The sequence below is a fragment of the Nelumbo nucifera genome, chromosome 2 (genome assembly GCF_055504915.1).
Source record: "Nelumbo nucifera cultivar China Antique chromosome 2, China Antique-T2T, whole genome shotgun sequence".
NCBI lineage: Eukaryota > Viridiplantae > Streptophyta > Magnoliopsida > Proteales > Nelumbonaceae > Nelumbo > Nelumbo nucifera.
This window is the reverse complement of record NC_142650.1, coordinates 97,998,750-98,025,932: the sequence shown is the minus strand read 5'-3', so window position 1 is coordinate 98,025,932 and position 27,183 is coordinate 97,998,750. Positions and strand designations below refer to the sequence as shown.

At 39.9% G+C, this 27,183-nt stretch overlaps 2 protein-coding genes across 5 annotated transcripts in view; both read left to right on the top strand.

The window, feature by feature from the left end:
- Positions 1-870: 870 nt before the first annotated feature.
- The window catches only part of LOC104606254 (uncharacterized), a 76,398-nt gene continuing 50,085 nt past the window's right edge, over positions 871-27,183 (top strand). Inside the window, exons 1-2 of one of the 4 annotated variants that reach the window (XM_088898144.1) lie at positions 955-1,025; positions 13,679-13,754. Coding sequence is in view for 1 of the 4 variants with exons in the window: in XM_088898143.1 (XP_088754269.1) it covers positions 13,722-13,754; positions 14,929-15,028 (133 nt within the window). In the remaining 3 variants the exon portion in view is untranslated. Of the gene's footprint in view, positions 1,026-13,678; positions 13,755-14,928; positions 15,029-27,183 lie in introns of those variants that run through there. The other 3 variants (XM_088898143.1, XM_010271352.3, XM_010271354.3) reach the window with 3 other exon arrangements.
- LOC148802598 (uncharacterized) lies at positions 10,542-11,213 on the top strand. Its single transcript, XM_088897939.1, has 2 exons — positions 10,542-10,812; positions 10,963-11,213. The coding sequence occupies exons 1-2, from the start codon at positions 10,542-10,544 to the stop codon at positions 11,211-11,213; spliced, it is 522 nt and encodes a 173-aa protein (XP_088754065.1).

The following is a 27,183-nucleotide window of genomic DNA, read 5'->3' as shown; positions in this document are numbered from 1 at the left end:
CGTTTGAGTTGCCATCGAGCTAGGAGCAACCAGACCGTGCACCATTAGATACCACTTGGCCTAATTGATATTCTCATGGGCTCATTCTCTAATTTCTTTTTCTTTTATTTTTTTCGCTTCAATCATTGATCATTCTCTAATTTCTGATGTCCAACATTTGAGCCTAGACCTGTACACGGGCCGGGCTTTGCCTCTACATTAACAGAATATGTTCAGGCCCGAGCCCGAGCTCGGCCTGACCATCGGGCCTAGGTCTTGAGCCCGAGCCTAGTTAGAAATTTGAAAAAAAAGATTTTTTCCTTTTTAATTCAATTAAAAGCTGTTTTATTTATAATGAAGGACCTCAAAACCTAAAAAGTAATGAAAGTCTCATTATTACTTGGAAAAAGAGAAGAAAAATATATTATATATATGCTTTTTATTATATAAAATATATTTTTATTAATATAATATATTATAAAATCGGGCTTGGGCTTGAGCCGAGCTTTTTTGAGAAAGCCCGAGCCTGGCCCGAAAAAAGTCAGGCCTGAGCCCGAGCCCATGGGCTTAAAATCTTGTCCAAACCCGACTTAGATCGGACCGGGCCGGGCCGACCCATCAAACTACCCGACCCATGAATAGGTCTATCTAGAGATCGGCTTCTATCAGGACAAACCTATGCCCACACCGTTCTAACAGTCTTTTGCAACCTTGTATTGAGAATATCTCACAATAAAATAAAGCACACAACTATGGAGATATTCTCAATGCATGGCAATAAAGGCTGCTCGAATGTTTGCCATGACTGAAGCCGAACTCGTCTATTTGAGCCCTCCTCGTCCGGGCAAGACAAGCCCGCGTTCAACAGACGGCAGACGCGACTAAGATCTTATACACGTGCCAAGACTTGTCTCAAGACACATGTCTTCACCGTCACACAAACAGACCCAAATGTAGAAGCATATTTTAGTTTCTAAGGATGTTGGGAAAGGATTGAAGGAACGAGCGACAGTCACAAGCTTCACTCAGACTGCGCATTCTCTCAGGTAAGAAACTATTTGTTTACCCATTTTATTTTCTAATTAAAAAGTGGAGCATGCCTCTCTTGTGTTGGGGTTTCTCATGTTTTTTCAAGGATTTATTTTCAGAATTTAGTTATATAATTTCTTTTTTCTTCTGTTCTTTAGAAGTACTGAAATATCATTTTGTTAATGCTGGTGGGTTTTCCGTAGAGTCATTTACACTGTTCTTGTATTGCACAACTATCTGAAAGGACTTCAATTGTAGTGCCAGCAATTCTTTTCTTCAATTTGTGGAGATGGGTACTTTGCTCAGGTTGTTTTGGAACCGTTTAAAGTTCAGCACATTGTAGTGCCAGTAATTTCTTTATTCAATTAGAGGAAATGGGTGCTTTGCTCAGGTTGTTGTGGAACAGTTTAACCTTTAGCATGCTAAGATAAAATATTGTTCAGTGCTTTTGAATAAATAGGAGAGGGGGAAGTGAAAGATTAATAAATTGGGTTCAGATTTCCAAGTGAAAGATTAATAGTTCCTCACCTAATGGGCCAATCCTATTATTATTTCATATAGAAGGATGCGCATTTCTTAATTTATTGTTAGAACATTGTTAACATTGGCATATTTAATGTTCTTCAAGGCTTTTGATGTTCTGTGTTTTAGCCTGTTAGTCACGCAGATTTTGCCAGTTTTGGAGAATGAATTGGTAATTTTCTTTTAAATGCATTAGGCCTAATGTTGGCAATAGATAATTTAGGGTTTGCTAGTTTTGAGATGTTTCATATATACATGCTAATATATTTCAAATTAGAACAGCACAATAAATCACTGTTTCTTTTCTCCTTACTTTCAATGGGCAATGGGATGGTCAAGTGTTTATGGAATTGGCATTCTATTTTTTGTTCTTTATACAAATATATCTGCATAGTTCTTTCTTTCTACCTGTTGGAAGCTTATTTTTCATTCCTGGCTTCTATCATCTGCATGGAGGGATATATGTTTCTTTTTTTTGATAAATAGAGGGATATATGTTTTTTGAAAACAGTAGTTATTTTTATGCAGTTCTTGTCTCATTTTCCCCGATTTTGCATGGAAAAGGGTTGTTGTATCTTCTTTGTTTGTGCAGCCAAGTATGAGAACCTTCCTAAATTTTATCTAATGAACTGAGTTATTATTCAATCTATGTGGGAAAGTGAGGTTTTTGCCAATCTCTCTTTTTCTATTTAAATAATACCTCCACATTTGGTAAACCTAACCTGTAGTATTTATCAACCTTGGAACTTATTTTATTTTTCATCATCTCATGTGCCATTACTGAAACTGATTTTTTCTCTTGAAACTTTTGTATGCATCTTTTCTCTGTGCATGAAGTGTTTGACATCATCTGGCTTTCTTCAGGAATATAGGTTCAACATTGTTAATGCGTCTTCTCATTTGTTGCTTCTGATGTTACTTTTAGTTGTCTTACTCATAAGTACACTCAGATCTGTTGGTAGTTGTTGAGAGTTTCATATTCTTGCCAATATTTTAAGACCTAAGTTATGAAGTGAGGCATTGAGATCTCCAGAGGATTAAAGCATAATCCTCAAGGGATGTGGTTTAATTCTTGTAAACCTTTACTTTTCCTTAAAAGAAAAAAAGAAATAATTTGACCAAAGCTATAAAATTCAAAGAAGCAATGGAATATTTAGTAATTTAATAATTGAATGGGGAGGTCAAGTGAGTTTAAACTGGACAGAAATGAAAGACATTGCCACTAACTTCTTTCCGGAACTGTTCAAAGAAAGCTGGGCAAGAAGACCTTTGCCAGAGAATCTCTTTTTTTTTTTTTTTATCAATAACATAAACGTTTATTAGGAATAAGAATAGAAAAGAAAGATACAGCAGGAGGGAGGGGTAAAATTTCTTAACCCTCCCTAAAAGTAGAATTCAGATTACAACATTGCCCAAGAAAGATTAGCTCTTCCCACCCCTTGTTTGGCCAAAGAGTCTTCCAATGAATTGGCATTCCTCTTAGTCCACTGAAACTGAATTTCCATGTTTTGAGCCAACTATTTAATTTTCTTTTTCTCATTTAAAAACTTCCACAAACTGAAATCTTCCTTCTGCAGCCAATTAATAGCCAGCCTAGAGTCACCTTCCACCAACAATTTTCTGTTATATATTTATATATTTGATTTCTTTTGAAGGGCTACACAACAGGGGTAGCCCATTTGCCCATTCCCCAACCCCTAACCCCCCTAACCCAGGTGCAGGCAGGATTCAATCCCAAGTCTCTGCTACGACCAGCAGAAGACCTTACCAACTGGCTGGTTGGCATCTCCCAACAATTTTCTGATACTCAGCTGCTGGGATCTTTTAATCCCTTCCAAAACTGCCAAAATTTCAGCTCCAGAGAATCTCCCCATCCAATAGGACCCGAATACATGGCAATAATTCGACCTTCTTCATCCCTGAACACTCCACTATAGATTTCCTTCACTGCTGCCATCAAAGTTCAATTTGGTGAACCCCGTACTTGGAGGAGCCCAAACTGGAATAGGGGTAATTTTCAAGGGAGCTGACCAAGCCACTTCTTTCTAGTTCCTGATGATATCTCCTGCTGAATAACCTTCAAAAAACTCCATAGTCTTAACCCAATGAACCCCCCTTATAGAGATTGATTCAATGATGGCTTCCTTATTTCTTTCTTTTTCATGGAAGGTTCTTTGATTTCTTTCCTCCCACACTGTCCAACATATAGCTGCTCTTACACATCTCCACAAGATTCTACCTCTCCTTTTTAACCCCCTCATTGAAGTAGAGTTGAACAAGCTCTGCACAGTTGGAGGGGAGGACCACCTGCAACCAAAGAGAGAGAAAAACCAACACCAGATTTCTGATACAAAAGGGCATGATACCAGTAAGTGATAGCAGCTCTCACCATTCTCCTTACATAGGATGCACCAGTGCGGAGATAAACACCAATTGGGCCTTTTCATTTGAAGTAAGTCACAAGTGTTACCCTTAGCTTCCTTCCTTTCACATTGAAGCCCCTTAACTTCCAAGAGTATAAGTGCTCTGTAAAACTTCCAGGAAAGCACCAAGACGGATTTAACAATTGGCAGAAATGAGAGTAGATCAGTCTCACAAACTTACACTTCAGAAACAGGTGATTAGAGGATTCTGTCTAACACAACACACAATTTTTTTTGAATAAGTAAGGTAAAGATTTATTAAATAACAGAGAAGAAAATAGTACAAAGAAAGAGCTCAAGAGGCTGAGCAACCTACTAGGCCAAACTAACAAAGTACCAGACCAACCAAAGATGACCACATAAACCAATGAGCCACCAAACACAGAAACAAATGACCCAAAAAAGCCCAGGTTAGGAAGCAACCACCCACACCCCGGCTATACATAGAACAGCCACAAAAGCCAATAAAAAGCACGGGCTTGGGAACACCAGAGGAACCTGGGCGACACACACACACACACACACTACACTACACCGCAAAATAAATAACCAGCCCTTAGACTGCAGCATTTCTACCTCTGCCACCTCTACCCCTACCTTGGAGGCTTGGATACTTTGAGACTTCACCAACATATCACTGTATAACTTTGACAAAAATTTGGCTTTCCTGCAGCCTGAAAGACAATCCAGGCTATCAAATGACCAATTCGAAATGTCATTGCTCACAGTGGTTTGGTCATGACCATGTTCCACATGGCCTTTCTTTGAATGTGCACGTATTTCTTGATCCCCTAGCTCTTTCGCTTTAAGCCATTCCCACATACTTTCCTCACCCTCTGGACAAGTAATGCCGAGGAACTTCCCACCTGCATCTCTAACTCCACCCTTGTTCAATGGACTTAGGATCCAAACTCCCATCCTTGGTGAAAGAAACAACTCTGTCACTCTCTTACTGAAGCTCTTTTGATCCAGCACCAAAGCAATGGTTCTTGCCTACCGCTAAATCAGACTTCACCGGAAGGGGGCCATTTGCACTAGAAGAAGCCTCTTGAAAGCCTAAACTTTCTGCATCTGCTCTGGTTGCCACACTCCCTGGATCCTCGACAGCATGTTGAGGAGAAAGTGGAGTGGGAGAACCACCACCTAACAATTTCTCAAAAGTGAGGATTGAGTCCCTTGCAGATAACTTCCAACACGTAATCTTAAAACCAACATGCTTAGAAGATCCCCTTGAGAATCCCAAGACCTTTAGGTTTTGAGAAAAATAATTAGAGAACTGGGTTATGGATTCCTTTGGCCCGTTGAGTCTGTTCCATATGGATTTTAATGGGACGACCTGGCTAGTAAGAGGTTTGGACCCAAGAACAGAGTTTGGCCCAAGAGTTTCAACATCCACATTTGCACTGAAACCCAAAACTGGATCCATACCTGTACACGATCCAAACTTTGAATTGTTTTCTCCACTTGAGTAGCTTCTTGGCACTTGTTACTAGCGGAAGCTAGGTTTAAATTTAAAATTGAACTTGAAACTTCGAGTGGTGCCAATTCTTTCGCCATGATATCTGCTGTAGTTGGAACAATGGCGAGTTCCCCAGTCTTTTTGGAAGACAACGTCAAACCATCAACCACAGCAACTCCTGCACTTCCCTCGTTAAACCTCTTTTTGGGTCTCCTTTGATGATGGCAGCGACTATACTGACTGAACCTCACATGCTGAGATTGTGGAGGCTGAGTTCTGGCATCACCAGCCATAGTTTCTAGCCCACCTTGCTCTGAAGGTTGGTTCTGCACAAGAGGTTCAACCATCGGAGACACAACCATCCCCTTGAGAGAGGAAACCACTGGGTTCTGCTTCCTAACACTGACCTCAAAATGTTCAGGCCCTTCAACCACTAACCTTGCCAAAAACGTTTCCCCATCTACCTCTAGTGGGATGGAGCTCCGGAAAACAAAAGGAGACTGGGCCCAAATCAATAGTCTTAATGGTTGTAAAGATTGCCAATCCTCGTTTTCTGGGTTGATGCTGGTGAAACTGCTGAGAGCGTCCCCCAATTCTTTTTTTATTTATTTTTTGATAAGTAAAGAAGAAATTTTATAAATGTATATCAAAAGCAAGTGATGCAATAAGTTTCCCTCATAGAGGCGCAAGGTGCAGCCTCAAAATACCAAACGATTACAATATATCCCAGAAAAGGTTATCGCTGTGCACCCCTTGCTTAGCTAGACAATCAGCTAAACCCATTTACTGATCTCCTTTCCCGTTAATCCTCACTGTTAGAAGTGAGCCATTTAAGTCACTTCACCTCTTCCCTGTAAGCCCAAACAACAGATTCCGGAGACCTTGGCCAACTAATAACCAACTTGGAATCCCCCTCAATAAGTAACTTGTCAACATTCAGATCCTTAGCCAATTGTACCCCTTGCAAAACAGCTTGAAGCTCTGCTTTGGTTGAGTCTCCAACACCTAGCGGATCCAAGAACATAGCAACTATGCCGCCTCTTGCAGCTTGGAATACCCCTCCTACTCCTGAAGGCCCTGGGTTCCCCAAACTTCTGCCATCAAAATTGAGTTTAATGAATCCGCATTCAGGAGGAGCCCATTCTATCAAAGGCTTGATCTTTACCATTGAGCTCCTTTCTATTGCTCCCTAGTTCCTCCATAGATCATCATTGGAAATCAGAGAGAAAATATCTAGTGTTTTGGCTCATAGAATGGCCTTGCTGACTGTTAGCTGATTACAAGTTGTATGTTGGATGATTACAATCAGAGAGAAAATATCTAGTGTATAGGCAATTTACATCAAGTTATATGTTGGATGATTACAAGTTGGTCTTAAGTTAGCTGATGTGTCTCTCACTTAAGTGAGGGCACAAGAGTTATTCTGATTTGTTTTTTAGAAAGGTATAAATAAAACCTAGCTGACTAGAGAGAGTAGTTCTCTAGTTCGGCTAGACCTATTTTCTCTTCTTCTCTTATTTTCCTCTCATCTCTTCTCTTTACTGTTTCTAGAGGTTCCTCTTCTCCTTATTATTTCGAAATATAGGAACACTGTATACCTGAATTCTGTCATGGTATCAGAGTCACGATAACCAGTTCAGATCATTTTTTTTCTTATATTCAGCGCACATCTTCCTAGGGTTTTGCAGATTTCTCATTGGTCGATAGCAGTTTCACAGACTAAAAAGGACTGATCGTTTTTTTGTTCCGGAGGTTTTCATGCCTCCAATGGGTAGAGTTGTTGCTGTTTTGTGTGGTTGGTAGAAAACCCTCTACTCGGCAGTTCGAAAAGGGCTGGTTTCAGGTTTGAAGTTGAGTGACGGTGCAAGTCTGGTTGGTGGGGGTTTAGATAGGTAGACTTCATGGGTGTAGCAGTGAGGAACAAATCGTGATGTGTTGCAGAATCTAATTCCCTATTTGTGAGGTGTATTGTGATGGTTTATGGTGCTGAAAGTGGAAGAAAACAGTGGTGTTGTTGCTGAAAGTGGTGAACAACAGTAAGTGTTGTTGCTGAAACCTATGATAGTAAGTACCCTAATAGTAATCAGTCGTTGGTGTGTAGTGTGGTGACTAATTAGTGAAGTGGAGTGACAGACTAGTGGTAGAATTTCTTTCATTTTCTTTGTGCAGTCATGGGAGACATCCGTGAATGCAAGTCTAGTGTGATTGGTCCTTGTTTCAGCTTGACATCAAGAATGCTTTTTTACATGGTGATCTCCTTGAGGAAGTGTACATGGAGCAACCACTAGGGTTTGTTTCTCAGGGGGAGGGTGGTAAGGTATGTAGACTTAAGAAGGCTATTTATGGGTTTAAACAGTCTCCCCGTGCATGGTTTGGCAGATTCAGTGAAGTGGTGAAGAAATTTGGCATGAAACAGTGTCAAGTTGACCATTCCGTATTTAGCTATGAGTCCAGTGCTGGGAAGATTTTATTGGTGGTATATGTAGATGATATTGTTATCACTGGCAGTGATAGACCAGGGATTGATAGGTTGACGACTTACTTGCATGATCACTTCCAGACAAAGGATTTTAACAAATTAAGATACTTCTTAGGGATAGAAGTAGCGAGCTCCAAGCATGGTATTAATTTGTGCCAAAGGAAATATGTTCTTGATCTATCAGAGGAGATAGGGTTGTTAGGTGCTCGACTAGCTGAAACACCCATGGAATTGAATGTCAAGTTGAGTAGTAATGCAGGTGAGGAGTTTGAAGATCCTGGAAGGTATAGAAGGTTGGTAGGTAAGTTGAATTACCTAACCATCACTCGGCCTGGTATTTCATTTGCAGTTAGTGTAGTGAGCCAATTTATGCAGAATCCTCGAATTCCACATTGGGAGGCAGTTCTAAGAATTGCGTGATACTTAAAGGGAGCTCCAGGTCGTGGTTTGTTATATAAGAGTGGAGGAAATCTTGAGATAGAGGGATACACAGAAGAAAGCAAGTATTGTTTGGAGCTGCATCCCTTTTGCAGTATGTTGGTCTATTTGGAGGGAGAGAAACAAAAAAGTATTCGAGAATAGGGCCAACAATATAGAATACCTGGTAGCATCAGTGTCCAATCTGATATCAGAGTGGGTCCTTGGGCTCCCAGATTTTGATCAAGTCTCCAAAGTTGATTTAATGGAAAATTTCTGGGAGTTGCTTGAGTTATAGCCTTGTAATGTAGTTGAATTCTCAGTTTAATGTTTGGACATGTAATTGAAGTTTGTACTTGAAGTTGTTGGTGTGTCATCTAGGCAACCAATGTGATAGGATGTAACCTTTTCTTTTAATAAATTTTCTTTCTTCTTGATTCTTCAAAAAAAAAAAAAGCAACAGGGCATGAGACAAAAAGATGATAACCACTTTCACTATTGGCTTTGCACAAGATACACCAACTCGGGAAGAGACAGAGGTGCGGTCTTGTTCTCTATAGAGTGTCCATGGTATTTAACTTTCCACTAAAAACTTCCTAGCAAAGAGCACCTTGGGGGGGAGAGGATTAACCCACACTTCCCTAGAGGGAAAGCTGGAGTCGTAGAATCTAAACACAAAGAGGAGAAAAAAGAAGCACAAGTGAAGAGGAGCCTTTGGGGTTTGGGTTCCACACCTGATTATCTGAGGAAGAGAGGTCTAGCAAGGAGTCGAGAACTTTTAGTAGAGAAGCAATCTAATTAAACTTATGGTCCCTCGGGCTTCTTCTAAACCCGAAATCCCAGTTGGTACCAGTTGAGGGTGAAAAGCAAACAAAGTGTTGTATATGTTCAATTCGAAAACAAAGAGGGAGTGCTGTTGGAATGTTTTTCTTTATATTTATGATTGTATTCTGCGTAGTTAGGGTCATAAGGGTCTTTTCCCTTTTATTTATGGTGGCCCTATATATAATAACATAAGCTGGCGTTGCCAGACAGATTAGAACTCTCTAAACCTTTCTCTTCTCTTCTCCTTTCTCTCTCTCTCTCTCTCTTCTTCTTCTTCTTCTTCCTTATTTCTTCTCTTTTCTTCTGCTAATATGGTATCAGAGCAGTTCTGCTGGGTTTGAGAGAAGATCGAACTAGTTATTTCTTCTTTACCTTGCTGTCTTCTTCAACTGAGATCAGAGAAGTTGACCTACGACTGGTACAAGTATGCTTTACCTTTTTTTTCTTTTCTCTTGGTTGTGTACCAAGAAAAACCCTATGAAACAAGACTGCTGAATGCAGTCAGAGGAATTGTGAGGTTCAGACCTCTTTTCTGTGGAACGTGTGATCCTGTACCTGAGAATGGGTTACTTGTAGGTCATGAATGACCTGTTTTACCAAGTTTTTGGTGTGACTTCACTGCTTTGTGATCTCTCCTAGTAGTTGGTGTGTTTAGGTGATTTGGAAAATTGGTGGATTGGGACTGTTATACTTGTGCAGTGCTGAAATCAACCTGACATTTTTTTAAGAGAATTGGAGCTGGTCTGTGTTCAGATTGTATCCAGACCAGAGTGTGTGCATGTGGACTGCATCTCTAGTGTGTTTTTTGGACCTTTTTGGGTATTAGAAGAGATATTAAGGTGTGTGTTGAAACTGAAAAGTGTTCTTGAATCATGTCCTTTGAGAATTCTACAACTTCTGGGATTTCAGGAGGTCAAAACGGAATGAGTGGGGGGATAGATATGAGTTTCCCCATGGCTGTAATTCCCTTTGATGGACTAAACTATTGTTGGAAGATTTCAGTAATTATGTATTATATTATGTGCTATTTTAGGTAGTTGAGAGATTTGTGAGCTGTACAAATATTTTTAGAAATCAGTTTTATTTTTTCCTTTATTTAGGGAGATTTGTTACCTTGTCTGTATCCTAGAGAGAGCTATAAATTTTGATGTACAAAAGCATAAAAAATCATCCCATTCTTATTATGTTTCTGTCTCTTCTTTATGGTATCAGAGAAGAAAAGACCTAGGGTTTGTTTCTGTGTTTCTGTCCCTAAAAAATGTCCGAAGTCACGTCCAGTTCTCAGCCTCCTCAGCCTTCTCAGCCTGAGCCCCAGATTGTCCGGAATCTGCCTGAAAATCACCCTATTCTGATCACTACAATCTGACTAAATGGTGACAACTTTCTCCGGTGGTCACAATCTGTTCGCATGTATCTCAGAGGGAGAGGGAAAATTGGCTATATCACAGGAGACACGAAGAAGCCTGATGTGAAGGATCCAGCCTATGCTGTTTGGGATGCTGAAAATTCCATGGTGATGACGTGGTTGGTTAACTCCATGACTGAAGAGATAGGGGCAAATTATCTCTGCTATTCTACAGCCAAGGAATTATGGGACAATGTCTCACAGATGTACTCTGATTTAGGGAATCAATCCCAAGTGTACGAGCTAACTCTACAACTCGGAGATATTCGCCAAGGTGAGAACTCTGTGACTAAGTATTTTAATTCTTTTAAGAGAATTTGGCAGGACTTGGACTTATTCAACGATTACGAGTGGAAGTCATCCGATGACTGCAATTATTACAAGAAGATGGTGAATGTTGGCTGAGTCTTCAAGTTTCTTGCAGGTTTAAACGTTGAATTCGATGAGGTTCGTGGCCGAATTATTGGAAGAAACCCTCTGCCCCCAATCGGAGAGGTATTTGTAGAAGTACGTAGAGAAGAAAGCCTGAGACAAGTGATGCTTGGAAAGAAGGCTGCAGGTACAACCGGACCTGTGGAAGGGTCAGCCCTGATTATTTCCGAGGCCCAAGTCAGTCGAAGGTCATCCCAAAATCAGCGGGTTGGAGACAAGAATAACCTGCGCTGTGATTACTGATGAGAGTAGAATTTATCATATTTTTATCCCCAATTATTCTGTCTTTTATACTAAATTAACATCTAATTGGACTCATATCTCTTGTATTTTGGTCCAGGGTATGAAAGAAGGCATCAAGAGCAAAGAAAGACAAATCAGATGATTTTTTACAGTTTCGACAACGTTTAGTGATTTGGGTATAACTCGCGTCTCCGAACTCCAAATGGGTTGATACAAGATCCATTGGAAAGATAAGAGAAAAAGCCACAACTTTCATGTTTTGGGCTTTCGCAGATTCGGCCTGCATCGAAGTCAATTCCGGGCCCGAAGTCGGGGAAATTTCGTAGGAAGGCCCAATCCGCAACTGAAGCCCAACTCGCAGAAAAGCCTGGCTGAAGCCCAATTCGCAGAGGAGGTCTATTACGAATCCAAGAACAAGAAACTAAGAAGAATCCTTCTAGATCTAAATTCTTGATGTAATCTTAGAGTGAAAAAGGGATTGAGTTCAAGAGATAAAAAGATAGGATTAGAATTAGGATAGGACTTTCTATTTCTTGTAAAGATCAACTTCAAGAGAAAGTAGGAGACCATCCCCTCCCCTTTAATCTATATAAAGGAGGGGGCGGACCAGCTTTAGGCATCACTTGATCACTGAATCATTCAATCATTCAACTTCTGATTTGAATCAAGGAGCAAGGAGCAATCAAAAAGGGATTGAGTTCAAGAGATAAAAAGATAGGATTAGAATTAGGATAGGACTTTCTATTTCTTGTAAAGATCAACTTCAAGAGAAAGTAGGAGACCACCCCCTCCCCTTTAATCTATATAAAGGAGGGGGCGGACCAGCTTTAGGCATCACTTGATCACTGAATCATTCAATCATTCAACTTCTGATTTGAATCAAGGGAGCAATCAAAAAGGGATTGAGTTCAAGAGATAAAAAGATAGGATTAGAATTAGGATAGGACTTTCTATTTCTTGTAAAGATCAACTTCAAGAGAAAGTAGGAGACCACCCCCTCCCCTTTAATCTATATAAAGGAGGGGGCGGACCAGCTTTAGGCATCACTTGATCACTGAATCATTCAATCATTCAACTTCTGATTTGAATCAAGGAGCAAGGAGCAATCAGTCAAGAAGGGTTCAAGAAGGGTTCAAGAAAGGTTCAAGAATTCAAGAAACTTCAAGAAGAGGAGATCTCAGCACCATGGGCGAATTCAAGAGTTCTTTCTTCCCCTTTCTTTGTTTTAATTATTCCATTATGAACTGATTTGTTTTCTTGCTAGGGCTGTGGAAAGCCTAACCATGTTAATGAATATATTTTTATCTTCTTGATTTATCCAAGATTGTGATTTCCATATAGTCTATGAATTATTGTGCTTAATGCAATTAAGAGCTTGGCCACCTCTTAATTGATTTGGGTTATGTGAATGAATTAAGAGAGGAATTCACATAATTGACAGAATAATTCATAGTGTGAATTGAATGGTATATAGAGATATACATGATTCATCTGAATTTAATGGTTTTCTTGGACTTAATGCACTTCCATCTTGAGAGCTCTACTCGAGAGATCGAAGGGTTACCTGATGGGTGTAGGTTTAGTATATCTTGAGAGAGAATATTAAATAAATTTGTGAAAATCTCAACTTATGGGAATAACAATTAGTCTTGGATAATTGGACCCATCAATATTCATTACATTGGTTAGGTGGACCTAAAGTCCTAGTGATTCCATCATTTGCATATTTGATTAGTGATCACCCTTGTTTTTATTTTCTTTGTTCCAGTCTTTATTTTCAGTAGTTCTTGTTTCCTCAAATCTAAATTTCGACTGTCCAAATAATTAGGGAAGACTGTGATTCTAATACTTGTTTTGTTAAATCCCCGTGGGAACGATATTATTGTACTACTTGATAACTAGTGCACTTGCTAGGGTTATATATTTATAGCTATCAATTACTGTGGGAAACCTCGCCATACCCGAGAGAATTGCTACAAACTGCACAGGAGACCATCCAATGGCAGGGCGAACAAACCTGGTGAACAGAATATACCTACAACAAACGAGGCTGAATCATCTCCATTCAGCAAAGAGCAAATAGATCACCTTCTTAAACTAAAATCCTATTCGTCACCTAATACTCTTGTCGGATCTATGGCACAAACAGGTAGCAATTCTTTGGCACTCTCAATTCTAGGAAAATCCGGTCCTTGGATCATAGATTCAGGGGCCTCCGATCATATGACAAGCTGCTCTAATTTATTTAGTTCCTATTATCCTTGTTTTGGTACTGAAAAAGTGAGAATAGCTGATGGTAGTCTTTCATTTATTGCAGGCAAAGGAAACATTAAAATTTTAGAAAAAATTACTCTGAAATCTGTTTTACATGTTCCAAAACTTGCCTGCAATTTTCTTTCTGTCAACAGATTGTCTAAAGATACTAACTGCTCCATTCTTTTTCTTCCTTCCCTTGTGTTTTTCAGGACCAGAACTCGGGGAAGACGATTGGAACTGCTAGAGAGATAAATGGACTCTACTACTTTGATAAAACCGCTATTGGTAATAAAAAAGTTCATGGTTTAAGTAGTACGAGTTCAATCTCTGTTTGTGATCAAGTTATATTATGGCATAGTAGATTAGGGCATCCAAGTTTTCCATATCTCAAACATTTGTTTCCTAAATTGTTTAAAGGAATTGATTGGTCAAAACTTCATTGTGAGGCTTGTCATTTGGCTAAAGATCATCGTGTTTTATTTCCAATAAAACCTTATTTTGCTTCAAAACCATTTTATTTGTTACATAGTGATGTTTGGGGCCCATCTAAGGTTAACACACTTTCTGGAAAAAAATGGTTTGTGACTTTTATTGATGACCATACAAGGGTATGTTGGGTTTACTTGTTGGAAAGGAAATCAGAGGTTGAACAAAGATTTAAAGAATTTTTCCTAATGATTGAAAATCAATTTCAAACCAAAATTGGTATTCTAAGATCAGATAATGGGACTGAATACTTTAACAAATATTTAGGAGCATTTCTGATCGAAAAAGGTATTATTCATCAATCAACTTGTCGTGACACATCACAACAGAATGGGATTGCTGAAAGAAAAACTAGGCACCTTCTTGAGGTAGCTAGAGCCATCATGTTTTCTATGAATGTACCTAAATATCTTTGGGGAAATGCTCTCCTAACTGCATGTTACCTGATAAATAGAATGCCATCTCGAGTTTTAAAATATGAAACTCCTTTACAGAATCTGAAAAATTGTTTTCCCACATCTCGAATAACCACGGATCTTCCTTTAAAAGTGTTTGGTTGTGTCTGTTATGTAAATATACCAAATGTTTTTTCGATCAAAACTGGATCCAAAAGCTGAAAAATGTGTGTTTCTTGGTTATGCATCTAATAAAAAAGGGTACAAATGCTTTAATCCAGTTACAAAAAAATTTTTTGAGAGTATGGATGTACACTTTGTTGAGGACCAACTTTTCTTTCAAAAAAATTCTCTTCAGGGGAAGAACATAAGTAAGGAAGATAATTTTTGGGAAACTTTACCTATTCTAAAAGAATTTATACCTTTGATTAATTTTGATAAGCAAGTTTCGGAAACAATTGTTGAAAGAATGGAACCTAGTGATAGTACTCTTAAATCTAAATTTGCCAGATACTACGTTATCAGAGACTGGGGGAGAAGTACTTTAAACGGATCACAATTCTCATCCTGAGCTTCAGTTTTATACCAGGAAGAGGTTTCACAAAAGTACTACTGTTCCAGTTGTTCCTACAATAGAAGTCCAATCCAATTTACCGAGTGAAGGTCTTACAACTCAGAGTAATCTTTCTTCTACTCCTATTCCATCTTTACCTCATTTGTCATCTTCAGATCTTGACATTCCAATTGCATTAAAAAAAGGTACCTGAGCTTGCACAAAACTTCCTATTGCAAAATACTTGTCATATGAGAAATTATCACCTATTCATAAAGCATTTGTGTGTAGGATTTCTAATCTATATGTGCCAAGAACTGTTCAGGAAGCATTAGATGATCCGAAGTTGAGGTTAGCTGTGATAGAAGAGATGAATGCTCTTAGGAAAAGTAATACGTGTAGTATTACTGTTCTACCCCATGACAAGAAGACAGCCGGGTGCAAATGGGTGTTTACAATGAAGTGCAAAGCTGACGGAAGTGTGGAGAGATACAAAGCAAGAATCGTAGCAAAAGGATTTACCCAAACTCATGGTATAGACTACCAAGAGACTTTTGCTCCTGTTGCTAAAATTAACTCTATCAGAATATTTCTTTCTCTTGTAGTTAATTTTAACTGGCCACTTTGTCAGTTCAATGTCAAGAATGCCTTCTTGAATGGAGACCTAAAGGAAGAAGTATATATGGACCTACCACCAGGATTTGAAGAAAGTCTTGGAAGAGGCAAAGTTTGCAGGTTAAAAAAATCCCTATATGGGCTAAAGCAATCACCAAGAGCTTGGTTTGAACAATTTGGGGATGTAGTAAGGTGGCACGACTTCTCACAAAGTCAAGCTGATCATACTTTATTTTTCAAACACTCCACCGAAGGTAAAATAGCTATTTTGATAGTGTATGTAGATGATATTATCATGACTGGAGATGATTTATTTGAAATCATCAAGTTGAAGAATAAACTTGAGTTTGAATTTGACATTAAAGACCTGGGAAAACTTAAATATTTTCTCGGAATGGAGTTTGCAAGGTCCAAGGAGGTAATCTTTATCAACCAACGCAAATACATTCTTGATTTGCTCAAGGAGACAGGGATGACAGGTTGTAAAGCCGCAAAAACTCCAATGGACCCAAATATGAAGTTAAAAGCAGCAACAACAAATGAGGTGGTTGATCGAGAACGTTATCAAAAATTAGTTGGAAGACTAATCTATTTGTTGTACACAAGACCTTTCATAGCCTTTGCAGTAAGTGTAGTAAGTCAGTTTATGCATTCACCTGAAAGGAACTCCGGGGAAAGGACCCTCGTTCAAAAATAGGGGTCATCTCCAAGTCGAAGCCTACACAGATGCAGATTGGGCAGGTAATATAAACGATAGAAGATGTACTTCAGGTTATTGCACTTTGGTCACTTGGAGGAGCAAAAAACAGAGTGTCGTAGCAAGGAGTAGTGCAGAGGCAGAATTCCGCTCTGTTGCACATGGCTTTTGTGAAGTGTTATGGATCAAAAGGCTCCTAGAAGAGTTGAAGGTTCTACACCAACACCTATTAAAGTCTATTGTGATAACAAGGCAGCTATTTCCATAGCTCATAATCCAGTTCTACATGACAGAACAAAGCATGTAGAAGTGGATAAACATTTCATCAAGGAGAAGATAGACAGTGGTGTGATATGCCTGTCCTACATACCCACCACGAGCCAAGTAGCAGACATTCTCACCAAAGGGCTTCCTAGGGTGCAATATAAGAACTTAGTTAGCAAGCTTGCCATGAGTGATATATTCATGCCAGCTTGAGGGGGAGTGTTGGAAGATTTCGGTAATTATGTATTATATTATGTGCTATTTTAGGTAGTTGAGAGATTTGTGAGCTGTACAAATATTTTTAGAAATCAATTTTATTTTTTCCTTTATTTAGGGAGATTTGTTACCTAGTTTGTATCCTAGAGAGAGCTAAATTTTGATGTAGCATAAAAAATCATCCCATTCTTATTATCTTTGTCTCTTCTTTAACTACCTTGAATGGTCTCGGGGAATTAAACTTTACATTATTGCTAGGGGGAAAATAGGGTATATCAATGGTAAAGTGAAGGAACCAAAGTTTGAAAGTGCTGAACATGACAGGTGAGACCAAGAAAATAGTATGGTGATGTCATGGCTCTTGGTTTCCATGCTGCCACAAGTAAGAAAGACATTTATGTGGGCTGAAACAACTTGTGAACTATGGGAACAAGTGAAATCTACCTATTCATAGAAGAGGCACTATGCAAAGATATACCAATTACAAGCTGAATCCTCCACCTGCAAGTAGGGGGAGAGGAGTCTCTCGGTGTACTACTCAGATCTGACATCAATCTAGAAGGAACTGGATCATTATCAAAATGTGAATTGGAAGTGTGATGAAGATGCAAAGGCCCACAAGTCACTTGTCTCCCAACAATGAGTATTTGCTTTTCTTTTGGGGCTGAATCCTACATATGAGTCCATGAGGGTACAAATCTTAGGAAGTAAGAACTTATCTTCAGTTTAGGAAGTTTATGCCTTAGTTCAGTTTGAAGAGAGTAGAAGTGTGATGAATTGTATAGAGGGGGAGCCGGTTGCACTAGCAGTTCAAGGAGGTACAAGTTCAAATGTTGGAGGCCCTTTTAAGAAGGGTGATTCATAGAAGAGAGTGGATGATAAAGACAAGTTTTGGTGCACCTATTGTCAGAAGTCCAGGCACACTAGAGACACATGTTGGGAACTCCATGGCAAGCATAAATGGGCTCAGGAATTGAGTAAGAAATCGGTATTTGATCAGAGTAAGAAGCCAACCTAGCAGAGTCAAAATAAATATAATTCAACAAATGTAGCATCTCAAGAGACTAGTCCCATGGTACCCTAGGAGTGACACTCTGGTTTTGACCCCAAGGAAGACTTTTTTTTGTTTGATGAATGATGATAAATTTATTAATTCAGAAGCAAATTTAGAGTGAGTTCATACAACATCCCAAGGAGAGGCGCGAACTGCAGTCCCTCCTTGAATCTTACAAGTAAACTAGGAAAGAAAAGCAAGAATCACAACTGAGCCCAAAACTCCCCCTCAATTGTTAGGTGTTGTACCCCTAGCTGGTTTGCAAATTGCACCCCTTGTACAACAACTAAAAGTTTTGCCCTGATGGAGTCCCCAATTCCCAAGGGACATGAGTAGAGCAACAAAATCTCTCCCTTCTCATTTCTCAAAGCACCCCCGGTTCCTGATAATCTTGGATTACCCATGCTACTTCCATCAAAATTCAACTTCAGTGAGCCTTCGGATGGAGGAGACCAGCTTGTAATTGATTTGTCCTTTAGGGATGAACACCTCACTACTGTTGACCAATTTCTCCAAAGGTCATTTAAAGGAGAATTGATGAAAGATTTCCAAGGTATTGCCCTATTTAACACACAGTCTTTCAATTCCTGACTGCTCCTTTCCTTTTCTTGAAAAATTCTAACATTCCTTTCTTCCCAAAGAGTCCAAATCAAGGCAACACGAGCACATCTCCACATAATTCTCCTTATTTTTGTAGGCCAATAAAAGGTAGAATGGTTGAAGAGCATGTGAACTTCTGTTGGTAGACTCCAACTACTCCCAAACAACGAAAGTAGCCAAGCCCAAAGGTTTGCAGAAAAAGGGACAAGATATTAATAGGTGGTAACAATCCTCACCGTGAGCTGTACAGAAGATACACCAATTAGGAGAAATACAGAGGAAAGGTCTTCTCTTTTGTAGGTTATCTAGATTGTTTACTTTCCCATGGAATACTTCCCAACAAAACGCCATAATTTTTTGGGGAACTGGCCTGCACCAAAATTCTTTTGATGGAAAGGGTTGGTGAGTAGAAAGTTGAGAGATGGACTTGAAGAAAGAAGAGCAAGTGAAGGTTCCATTGGGTCTATGAGTCCATACCCTCTTATCTGGCTTGGAGGGATCCAAACAAACCTGATTAAGACAACCAAGCAAGACAGAAAGAGATTCAATTTCATCATCCCTAAGTCCTCTACGAAACCCAAAATCCCAAGTAGGATCTAAGGGTGTTCCCAAAGGTGAGACAAATTTTGAGACCACCTCTTTTTGTACAAAGAAACAGAAAATAGCGAAGGGAACAGATCCTTTAAAGGTGCGTCTCCTACCTAAATATCCTCCCAAAAATGAACAGTGTTGCCAGAACAAACTTCATACCTGATAAAATTGAGGAATTGAGGAAGGGTGTTGTGAATGGCCTTCCAAGGTGCTGCTAGGTTAGCTTGCCATGATACACCAGCATCCCATCCATTCTCTGACCTCCCATGAATGCTTCCCACCACCTCATGCCACAATCTCTCTCTTTCCAATGGCCATCGCCACAACCATTTCCCTAACAGAGCTTGATTTTTTTCTAGTTACCCTCCCAAGTCCCAAACCCCCCTCTTCTTTACTTCTGCATTCAATTTTCCAATTAACCAAATGATCATTTTTTTCTTGTCCCGGCTCCCATAAGAAATCTCTAATCAACTTCTCTAGTTTCCTAGCTTCCCTAACTGGTATCCTAAAAACAGACAAAAAATATGTAGGTAAGTTAGCCAAGGTAGCTCTCATTAGGGTAATTCTCCCTCCTAAAGAGACATAATTCCTCTTCCATGAGGCTAATCTCTTCTCAAACTTTTCTATCACTGGGGTCCAAAATCTACCCTCCCTAGGATTTGCCCCAAAGGAAGCCCTAAGTATGACCTAGGCCAAGCAGAGGTGGAACACTCAAGACACTCCGCAATAGCCTCGACCTCCCCTACCTCCAAATTTATACCCGCTATGCAGCTCTTTTCCAAGTTTATTCTCAAATTAGAAATACTTTCAATTCCTTTGATTAATTCCTTTAGGTTCGCTAAAACCTCCTTCACAAAAGATCATTAGGTCATCTGCAAACTGAAGGTGGGTGATGGGGACTTGGTGTCTCCCTATTCTCCAACCCCTAATGGCATCTTCACTGGCAACCTTTGTAATGGTCCTACTAATCACATCAGCTACTAAGGTAAAAAGGAAGGGTGAGAGTGGACCCCCTTGCCTGACACCCCTGCAAGTTGGAAAAAAGTCCCTCACCATACCATTTACTAGAATAGAGTAGTAACAAGTACTGATACACCTAAAAATCCAACTACACCACTTGTTCCCAAATCCACAGTTTCGCATAACCTCTAATAGAACTTCCCTGTCCACCAAATCATAGGCCTTTTCAAGATCCAATTTACAAATGAAACCTCTCTTCCTAGACCTTTTCATTTCCTCCACACACTCATTCGCAATTAAGATCTGATATGTTATTTGTCGCCTTTGAATGAAAGCCCCTTGGGTTTCACTAGTGATAGAAGGGAGGACTGTTTTGATCCTCAACGAGAGCACTTTAGCCATAATTTTATAGATGCTTATCACCATACTAATAGGCCTATAATCTTTTGGGTGGTTGGCATCATTCTTCTTAGGTATCAAGGCCAAAAAGGTGGCATTAAATCCAGGGCTTATAATGTGATTGTCTGCAAATTCCTTAAAGACTTCAACTAAATCCTCTTTGAACACCTCCCAACAGTCTTGATAAAAATCCATTGTAAAGCCATCTGGACCTGGAGCCTTGGATCTATCCATTAGAAAGACAACTTTCTTAATCTCTTCTTCCTCGAAATCCCTTTCCAGCCACCTTGCCACTCTATCATCAATTCTTGGCCATTCCACCCCTTCCACGACTGCTCTCTCACTCAAAGGTCTTCTATAAATCGATTTGAAGTGGTCCACAAATTTTCTGGCTATGTCATCCTAGTTGGTAATCACCTCCTCTCCTATCTCTAGCTTGGTCACAAGATTCTTTCTTCGTCTCCCATTTGCCAAATCATGGAAAAATCTAGTGTTCCCATCGCGTTCCTTAATCCACTTGTGTCTAGATTTTTGTCTCCAACTGATTTCTTCCCTCAGTAACACCTCTTCCAAATCTTTTTTCAATTGTCTCCTTAACACTCTGTCCTCCTCGATCAACTTATTTTGAGATTCCTTTACATCCAAGTTTTCTATTCGAGAGATTAGGCACAATTTTTGCTCCTCAATTCTACCAAAATGATCTCTATTCCACTCTTTTATTTTGACTCTCAACCTTTTTAATTTCTTATGAAACTTGATCCCCTTCCATCTTACCCCCCCTTCCATCCCCAAGGAAGACATTATCAACTCCTTTTGTGGTCAATTGGAATTATATGGTAGGAAACTTCACCAAATGTATTCTGGTCCTACTCCTTCTACCTCTTTTGCATCTATATTAGGTAACACTGCCATTGCTATACATGTGTCATCTCATACATCTGATTCCCCTTGGGTAATTGACTCGGGAGCTTCAAACCACATGACTGGTAAGTCAACTTTATTTTAGGCATATAACCTCCTCGTTGGGAGAGGTAAGGTGAGACTAGCTGATGGATTATTCTCCACCATAGCCGTTCAAGGAACCATCTACCTATCAATTTACTTTCCATTAGCAGTATTACTCCTTGAACTGTACAGTGACCTTGTTTCCTTCTTCGTGTGTTTCAGGATTTGGCCTCGGGGAAAACGATTAATAGAGGAAGCATGGTGGATGGACTCTTACATGTTGGAGAATAAAGCTGGTCTTGTGGCTACAGAGTCTTTAAGTTCATCTAGAGTCATGCCTACTTATGGCATAGTTATCTTGGTCATCTTTCGTTTGAGTCTTTCAAACTTATGTTTCCTGAGTTATTTAAGTTTTTGTCAGTTAGTGAGTTATAGTGTTAGACATGGCAATTGAGCAAACATTGTAGAAATTCGTTTCCTTTAAGAACTAAAAGATCTGAATTTCCATTTCATATTGTCTATTATGATGTTTGGGGCCCTGTTACTTTACCTTCTGAGACTAGATACAAGTATTTCATTACTTTGATTGATGATTACTCTAGATATACATGGGTTTATCCTATGCGATCTAGAGATGAAGTGCCAAAAATTTTCAATGCATGATTTTTACTTAATTCCAAATTGAGATTCATATTTTCCAGTCAGACAACACAAAGGAGTACTTCCATAGTGATCTCACGGAGTTCTTTGCTTCGTGTGGATTTCTTCATCCAAGCTCTTGTGCTAGGACACCCCAGCAAAACGGTGTCACTGAAAGGAAAAATCGTCATCTTCTCGAAGTAGCTCGTGGTTTATTACTCCATATGAATGTTCCAAAACGCTTTTTGATGGATGCTTCTATGTGTGTTGCGTATCTCATCAACTGTATGGCATCTCAGTTACTAGAGTATAAGAGCTCGCATCAACTTGTTTCCTACGTCTCCTCTGCCCCCTATTCGAATGCGTGTCTTTGGGTGTTGTTGCTTTGTTCATGACTTGTCCCCTTCTCGCGGTTAGCTTGATCCTCATGCCATTTCTTGTGTTTTTCTTGGTTACCCTTTATCTCAAAAGGGTTACGTTGCTATGACCCTGCCTCACGCAAGTACTATGTCTCCATGGATGTATCATTCTTTGAGAGTCAACCTTTTTTCTTGGTATCTCCATAGGGGGAGAGTAGGGTTGAGGAGGAGAAACACACCCAGACTTAGACTTATACTTCCTCTTTCTGATCCTTCTCCATTTCGTATCTTCCTTCGCTGCCATAAGAGCCAGTAGAGTTCAAGAGCCGTGGAACTTGAAACTATGCAACCAATATCATCGTACTCTCTAGAGGCAGATCCTCCTCATCAGCTAGGTACACTTGTTCCCATTGATTTGCCTGGACCTCTTGATATTGATTCCCCTATTATTAATGATCTTGATGTTCCTATTGCTAAGAGAAAGGGTGCTAGATCTTATACTACTAATCATCCTATATCTTACTTTGTGTCCTATGGTCATATTTCACCTTTATATCGTGTGTTCCTTTCCTTCGTTGACATTGTTTCTATTCCTAAGAATGTGGCAGAAGCTTTATCCAAACCTGAATGGACAATTGCAATGAAGGAAGAAATTAATGCCATACACAAAAATGGCACCTGGGAGTTGGTAGATCTTCTTGAAGGAAAGGAACTAATGGGATACGAATGAGTGTTCATAGTGAAGCATAGGGCTGATGGTACGGTAGAAAGGTACAAAGCCGGATTGGTGGCCAAAGGGTTTACACAAGTATATGGAGTAGATTATGTAGAGACCTTTGTAACAGTAGCCAAGATGACTTCTATTAGAATCCTCATTTCACTAGTAACCAATCTTGATTGGGAACTTCACCAGTTGGATATTAAAAATGCATTCTTGAATGGTGACCTAGAGGAGGAGGTGTACATGACTCAACCTCTAGGTTTTTGTGCCAAAGGTAGTGAGTAGAAGGTGTGCATGTTAAAAAAATCATTATATGGGTTGAAACAATCACCTCGGGCTTGGTTTAGTAAGTTTCACTTAGTTATACACCAAATGGGGTTCAAACAATGCTAGTCAGGTCATACTCTGTTTGTGAAGAAAGGTGAAGGGAAAATTGCAGCTTTAATTGTGTATGTTGATGGCATAGTGGTTTCAGGAGACTGGAAGACTGAAATACAGAAGCCGAAGAAATTCTTAGCCACTCAATTCGAGGTGAAAGATCTAGACCCCTTATGTTATTTCCCTGGGATTGAAGTCGTCTTCTCTCAAAAGGGCATCCTTATTTCCCAAAGGAAATATGTACTAGATCTATTAGAGGATGTAGGCAAGTTGGGGGTGAAGTCAATTGATTCACCCATTGAGCCTAATCATCAGCTGGGAGACAGACAAGGGGGTTTTTGAAAGATGTGAAGAAGTTCTAGAGACTTGTAGGGAGACTCTTATACTTGTCTATGACCAGGCCTGATATTGCCTATGCAGTGGGTGTCCTTAGTCAGTTCATGCATAACCCTAGGACAACTCGCTTTGAAGTTGCAGAAATGATCCTTAGATACCTCAAGAAGTTCCTAGGAGCTGGTTTGCTATTCCAGAAATATGGGCATTTGAAGGTTGAAGTGTATACAGATGCTGATTGACATCTATGTCCCAACTTGAGGGGGAGTGTTGGAATGTTTTTCTTTATATTTATGATTGTATTCTGCTTAGTTAGGGCCTGCTTGGTCTAGTTAAAATAGACTTTTTTCCTTTGTTTATGTACTTTGACTACAGTAGGGGCATAAGGGTCTTTTCCCTTTTATTTATGGTCGCCCTATATATAATAACATAAGCCGGCGCCGCCAGATAGATTAGAACTCTCCAAACCTTTCTCTTCTCTTCTCCTTTCTCTTTTCTCTCTCTCTCTCCTTTTCTTCTTCCTTATTTCTTCCCTTTTCTTCTGCTAATGAGTACAAAGTGGGAAACAGGTCCTTAAGAGTAGAGTTGCCAATCTAGAGATCTTTCTCGAACAAAACCTTGTGACCTATACATGTGTCATACCTCATAAAGCTTAAGAATTGTGGGAGGATACCATATATGACTTTCCAAGGGGAAGCCGAAATTACTTGTTGAGATATACCTACATCCCAACCATTGCCTGTAGTTCCATGAATACTCTTAATCACATCATGCCAGAGTCTCTCCCCCTTCATTGGTTATCTCCACAACCACTTACCTAGGAGAGCTAAATTCTTCGTTCTTAGATTCCTATTCTTAGCCGCCCCCCTTGCTTCTTACTTTTTCACACAACTCCCCATTTAACTAAGTGATCTTTCCTACCTTCCCTAGGTTTCCACAGGAAATGCCTCATGATTTTTTATACCTTTTGTAGAGAACACTGATGTGGGCCCCACAGCAGTGGTCCCCACTGTGTTCGTAGGTTAGCTTGTGTAGTTATTTGTTTCAGTTATAGTAGTGTCAGTTTGGGTCAATTTGTTAATTCAGTTATTTATTTCAGTTTTTATTTACTGTATTTATCATGTAAGTACTAAGGGCAGATCTGTCCTTTCCATGTACTGAACATAACCTATAAATAATAAGAGGGTGGCGGCGGCAGATCAGTTAGAATTTGTCCCTCCTTTCAACCCCTTGTGTTCTCCTGTTTCTCTTCTATTCCTTCTCCTTTCTCTCACTTTTCTTCTATTGTGTAAACCTAAAACCTATTAGGATTCAAGACTGATTACAGTCTTGATCTTCTACTTGGTATCAGAGCCTATCTAGGGCTTCTCATGTGTGTCTAGTCCAGCCGACCACATGAGGACTAGCTAGGGCTGGAAGCTAATGAAGAAGTATTCGGCGGCTGAATCTTGGAGATTACCAGGGAGGTTCGCAGTAGTTGAGGACTTGCCGCGGCTTGTAGAGAGTTGGTAATCAGGAAGAAGCAGCAAAGGTTAGGGTTCGGGTAACCTTGGAAGGCAGTAAACCGAAATCCATAAGGAAGTTTTTTTTTTTTTTTATTTAGTTTCAGCGACTACAATCAGTCGAGATAGGTTGGACCTATCTAGAAGGAGAGGCCGAACTATTTTAAGTTTGCTTCTAGGGTTTGACTGTTGGGCCGAACCCCCCCCCCTCTCTCAGAGGTGATCAGTTTTAGGGTTTCATATTGACCCTATGACAAGTCCCACTTGTGCGGACTGCTTGGAGAGTGCAGCTGAGCATTTATTTCAGACCTACAGTTGAAACCCTAATTCTGCTCTCACAGCAGTGGGCCCCACAGTAGCGATTTCAGAAAATAGCATCTCAGATTGCTCTTCTAGAGGATAAAACCTTGACAGGCTGCTTGGTACTGTGCATGCCGATTGATTTCAGATCAGATTTGAGTTGATTTCTTGCATATACTGTGATAGGCGATTGATTTCAGATCAGATTTGGGTTGGTTTCAGATCAGATCAGATTTCAGATCAGATTTGTGTTGGTTTCAGATCAAATTTCAGACCTGCTTGATTTCACTCTGTTTTCTGGTATAGTGGCTCTAACAGTTTGTAGCCAATGATTCTTGATCAAAGATGGAGTTTAAGGGTCAGGGAGAAAGTAGTTTTGGAAACAACAGTTATGGTAGTGTATCTGAAACCGGGTTTCAGATTACAACTATGAGATTTGATGGGTCAAATTACTTGGAGTGGGCTCAATCAGCCATGATGGCTATTGGAGGAAGGGGAAAACTGGGTTACCTCTTGGGAGATGTGAAAGAACCTTCCAAGGAGGACCCAACATACACCAAGTGGGTTCAAGAGAACTATTTGGTTATGGCATGGTTGTGTAATTCTGTTAGACAGTTTTGTATGCCTTTAGCTTCAATCAAGAATGATGTACTTTATGAATTTATTGTAAATGAATAAAAGTACATATTTGATTCATGTTCCCTTGGTATGTTTCAGTGTAATACCCTTAAACTGGACACTTAATGAGACTCGTGTTAGTTTAGAATGTTCACAGCCAGTGGATCGGTCTGGGGAGACCTATCCTGACAAGGCTGACACTGTAGTGCCACCATGTCGGTTGGGGTGGCTTGTCTCAGCTACCAGGGTGAGACCCTAGGCACATACTGTGTAGGATTAATAGAACCTTTGAACCGGACCAGATTTCCAATATTGCCCTGGACCTTGGAGATAGATGGGCAAAACTGAAAAGTTACACCTAACCCCTAGACTCGATTATGATACTACACTAGATGTCGGATTGGGCTGTTTTTGATGTACCAATTAGTGAGATCCTTAGCAAGGGTCAAAACCTGGGTATGTTGGGACAATCCGAGAATTCATCTGAGTGGGTGATCATAGTGAAAGGATCAGCCCCTTTGTCGGACAAAGGTAATGATCGGGGATGCACTCTCTCTAATGGAAACCAAGACTGTCGGTAGCCGATTTCAACCGTTGAGATTTGTTTTTGCAAAGTATATTTTATATGAGATATAAAAGTATATATTATGGTTTCTAAAATGTTTGCAAAAGGTTTTAATTCCCGGGATCCATATAAGTAGAGAGTGCAACACTGTTCCTTGCAGCCGAGGGAGAGGTCCTCTCTTGTCGGGCAGTGTATGATCATTATGGGCTGAGAGGTTAAGTGTAAGACCATTGAGGATAATACCTGATGGGCTAATCTTGCATCTGCCCACAGTCCCTGGGTGTTACAAGGTGGTTTGGCCCAAGGACCACTTAGGGTAAGTGTTGGGCCCATAGAGCCCATAAGATGGGATTCAGGGGGTGCACTGTCCATAACAGTGTATTCGGCCAGGCCTTGTAACAAAGGCTGGGCTGAACCCATGTGGCTGATGTGTAGATCAATGTTTGGGTCCCACGCCATACAAGGAAGCCCAACTGGGCAACAGTTTGGAAGGCTAATTGAGTACATAACCTTAAATGGGCCCT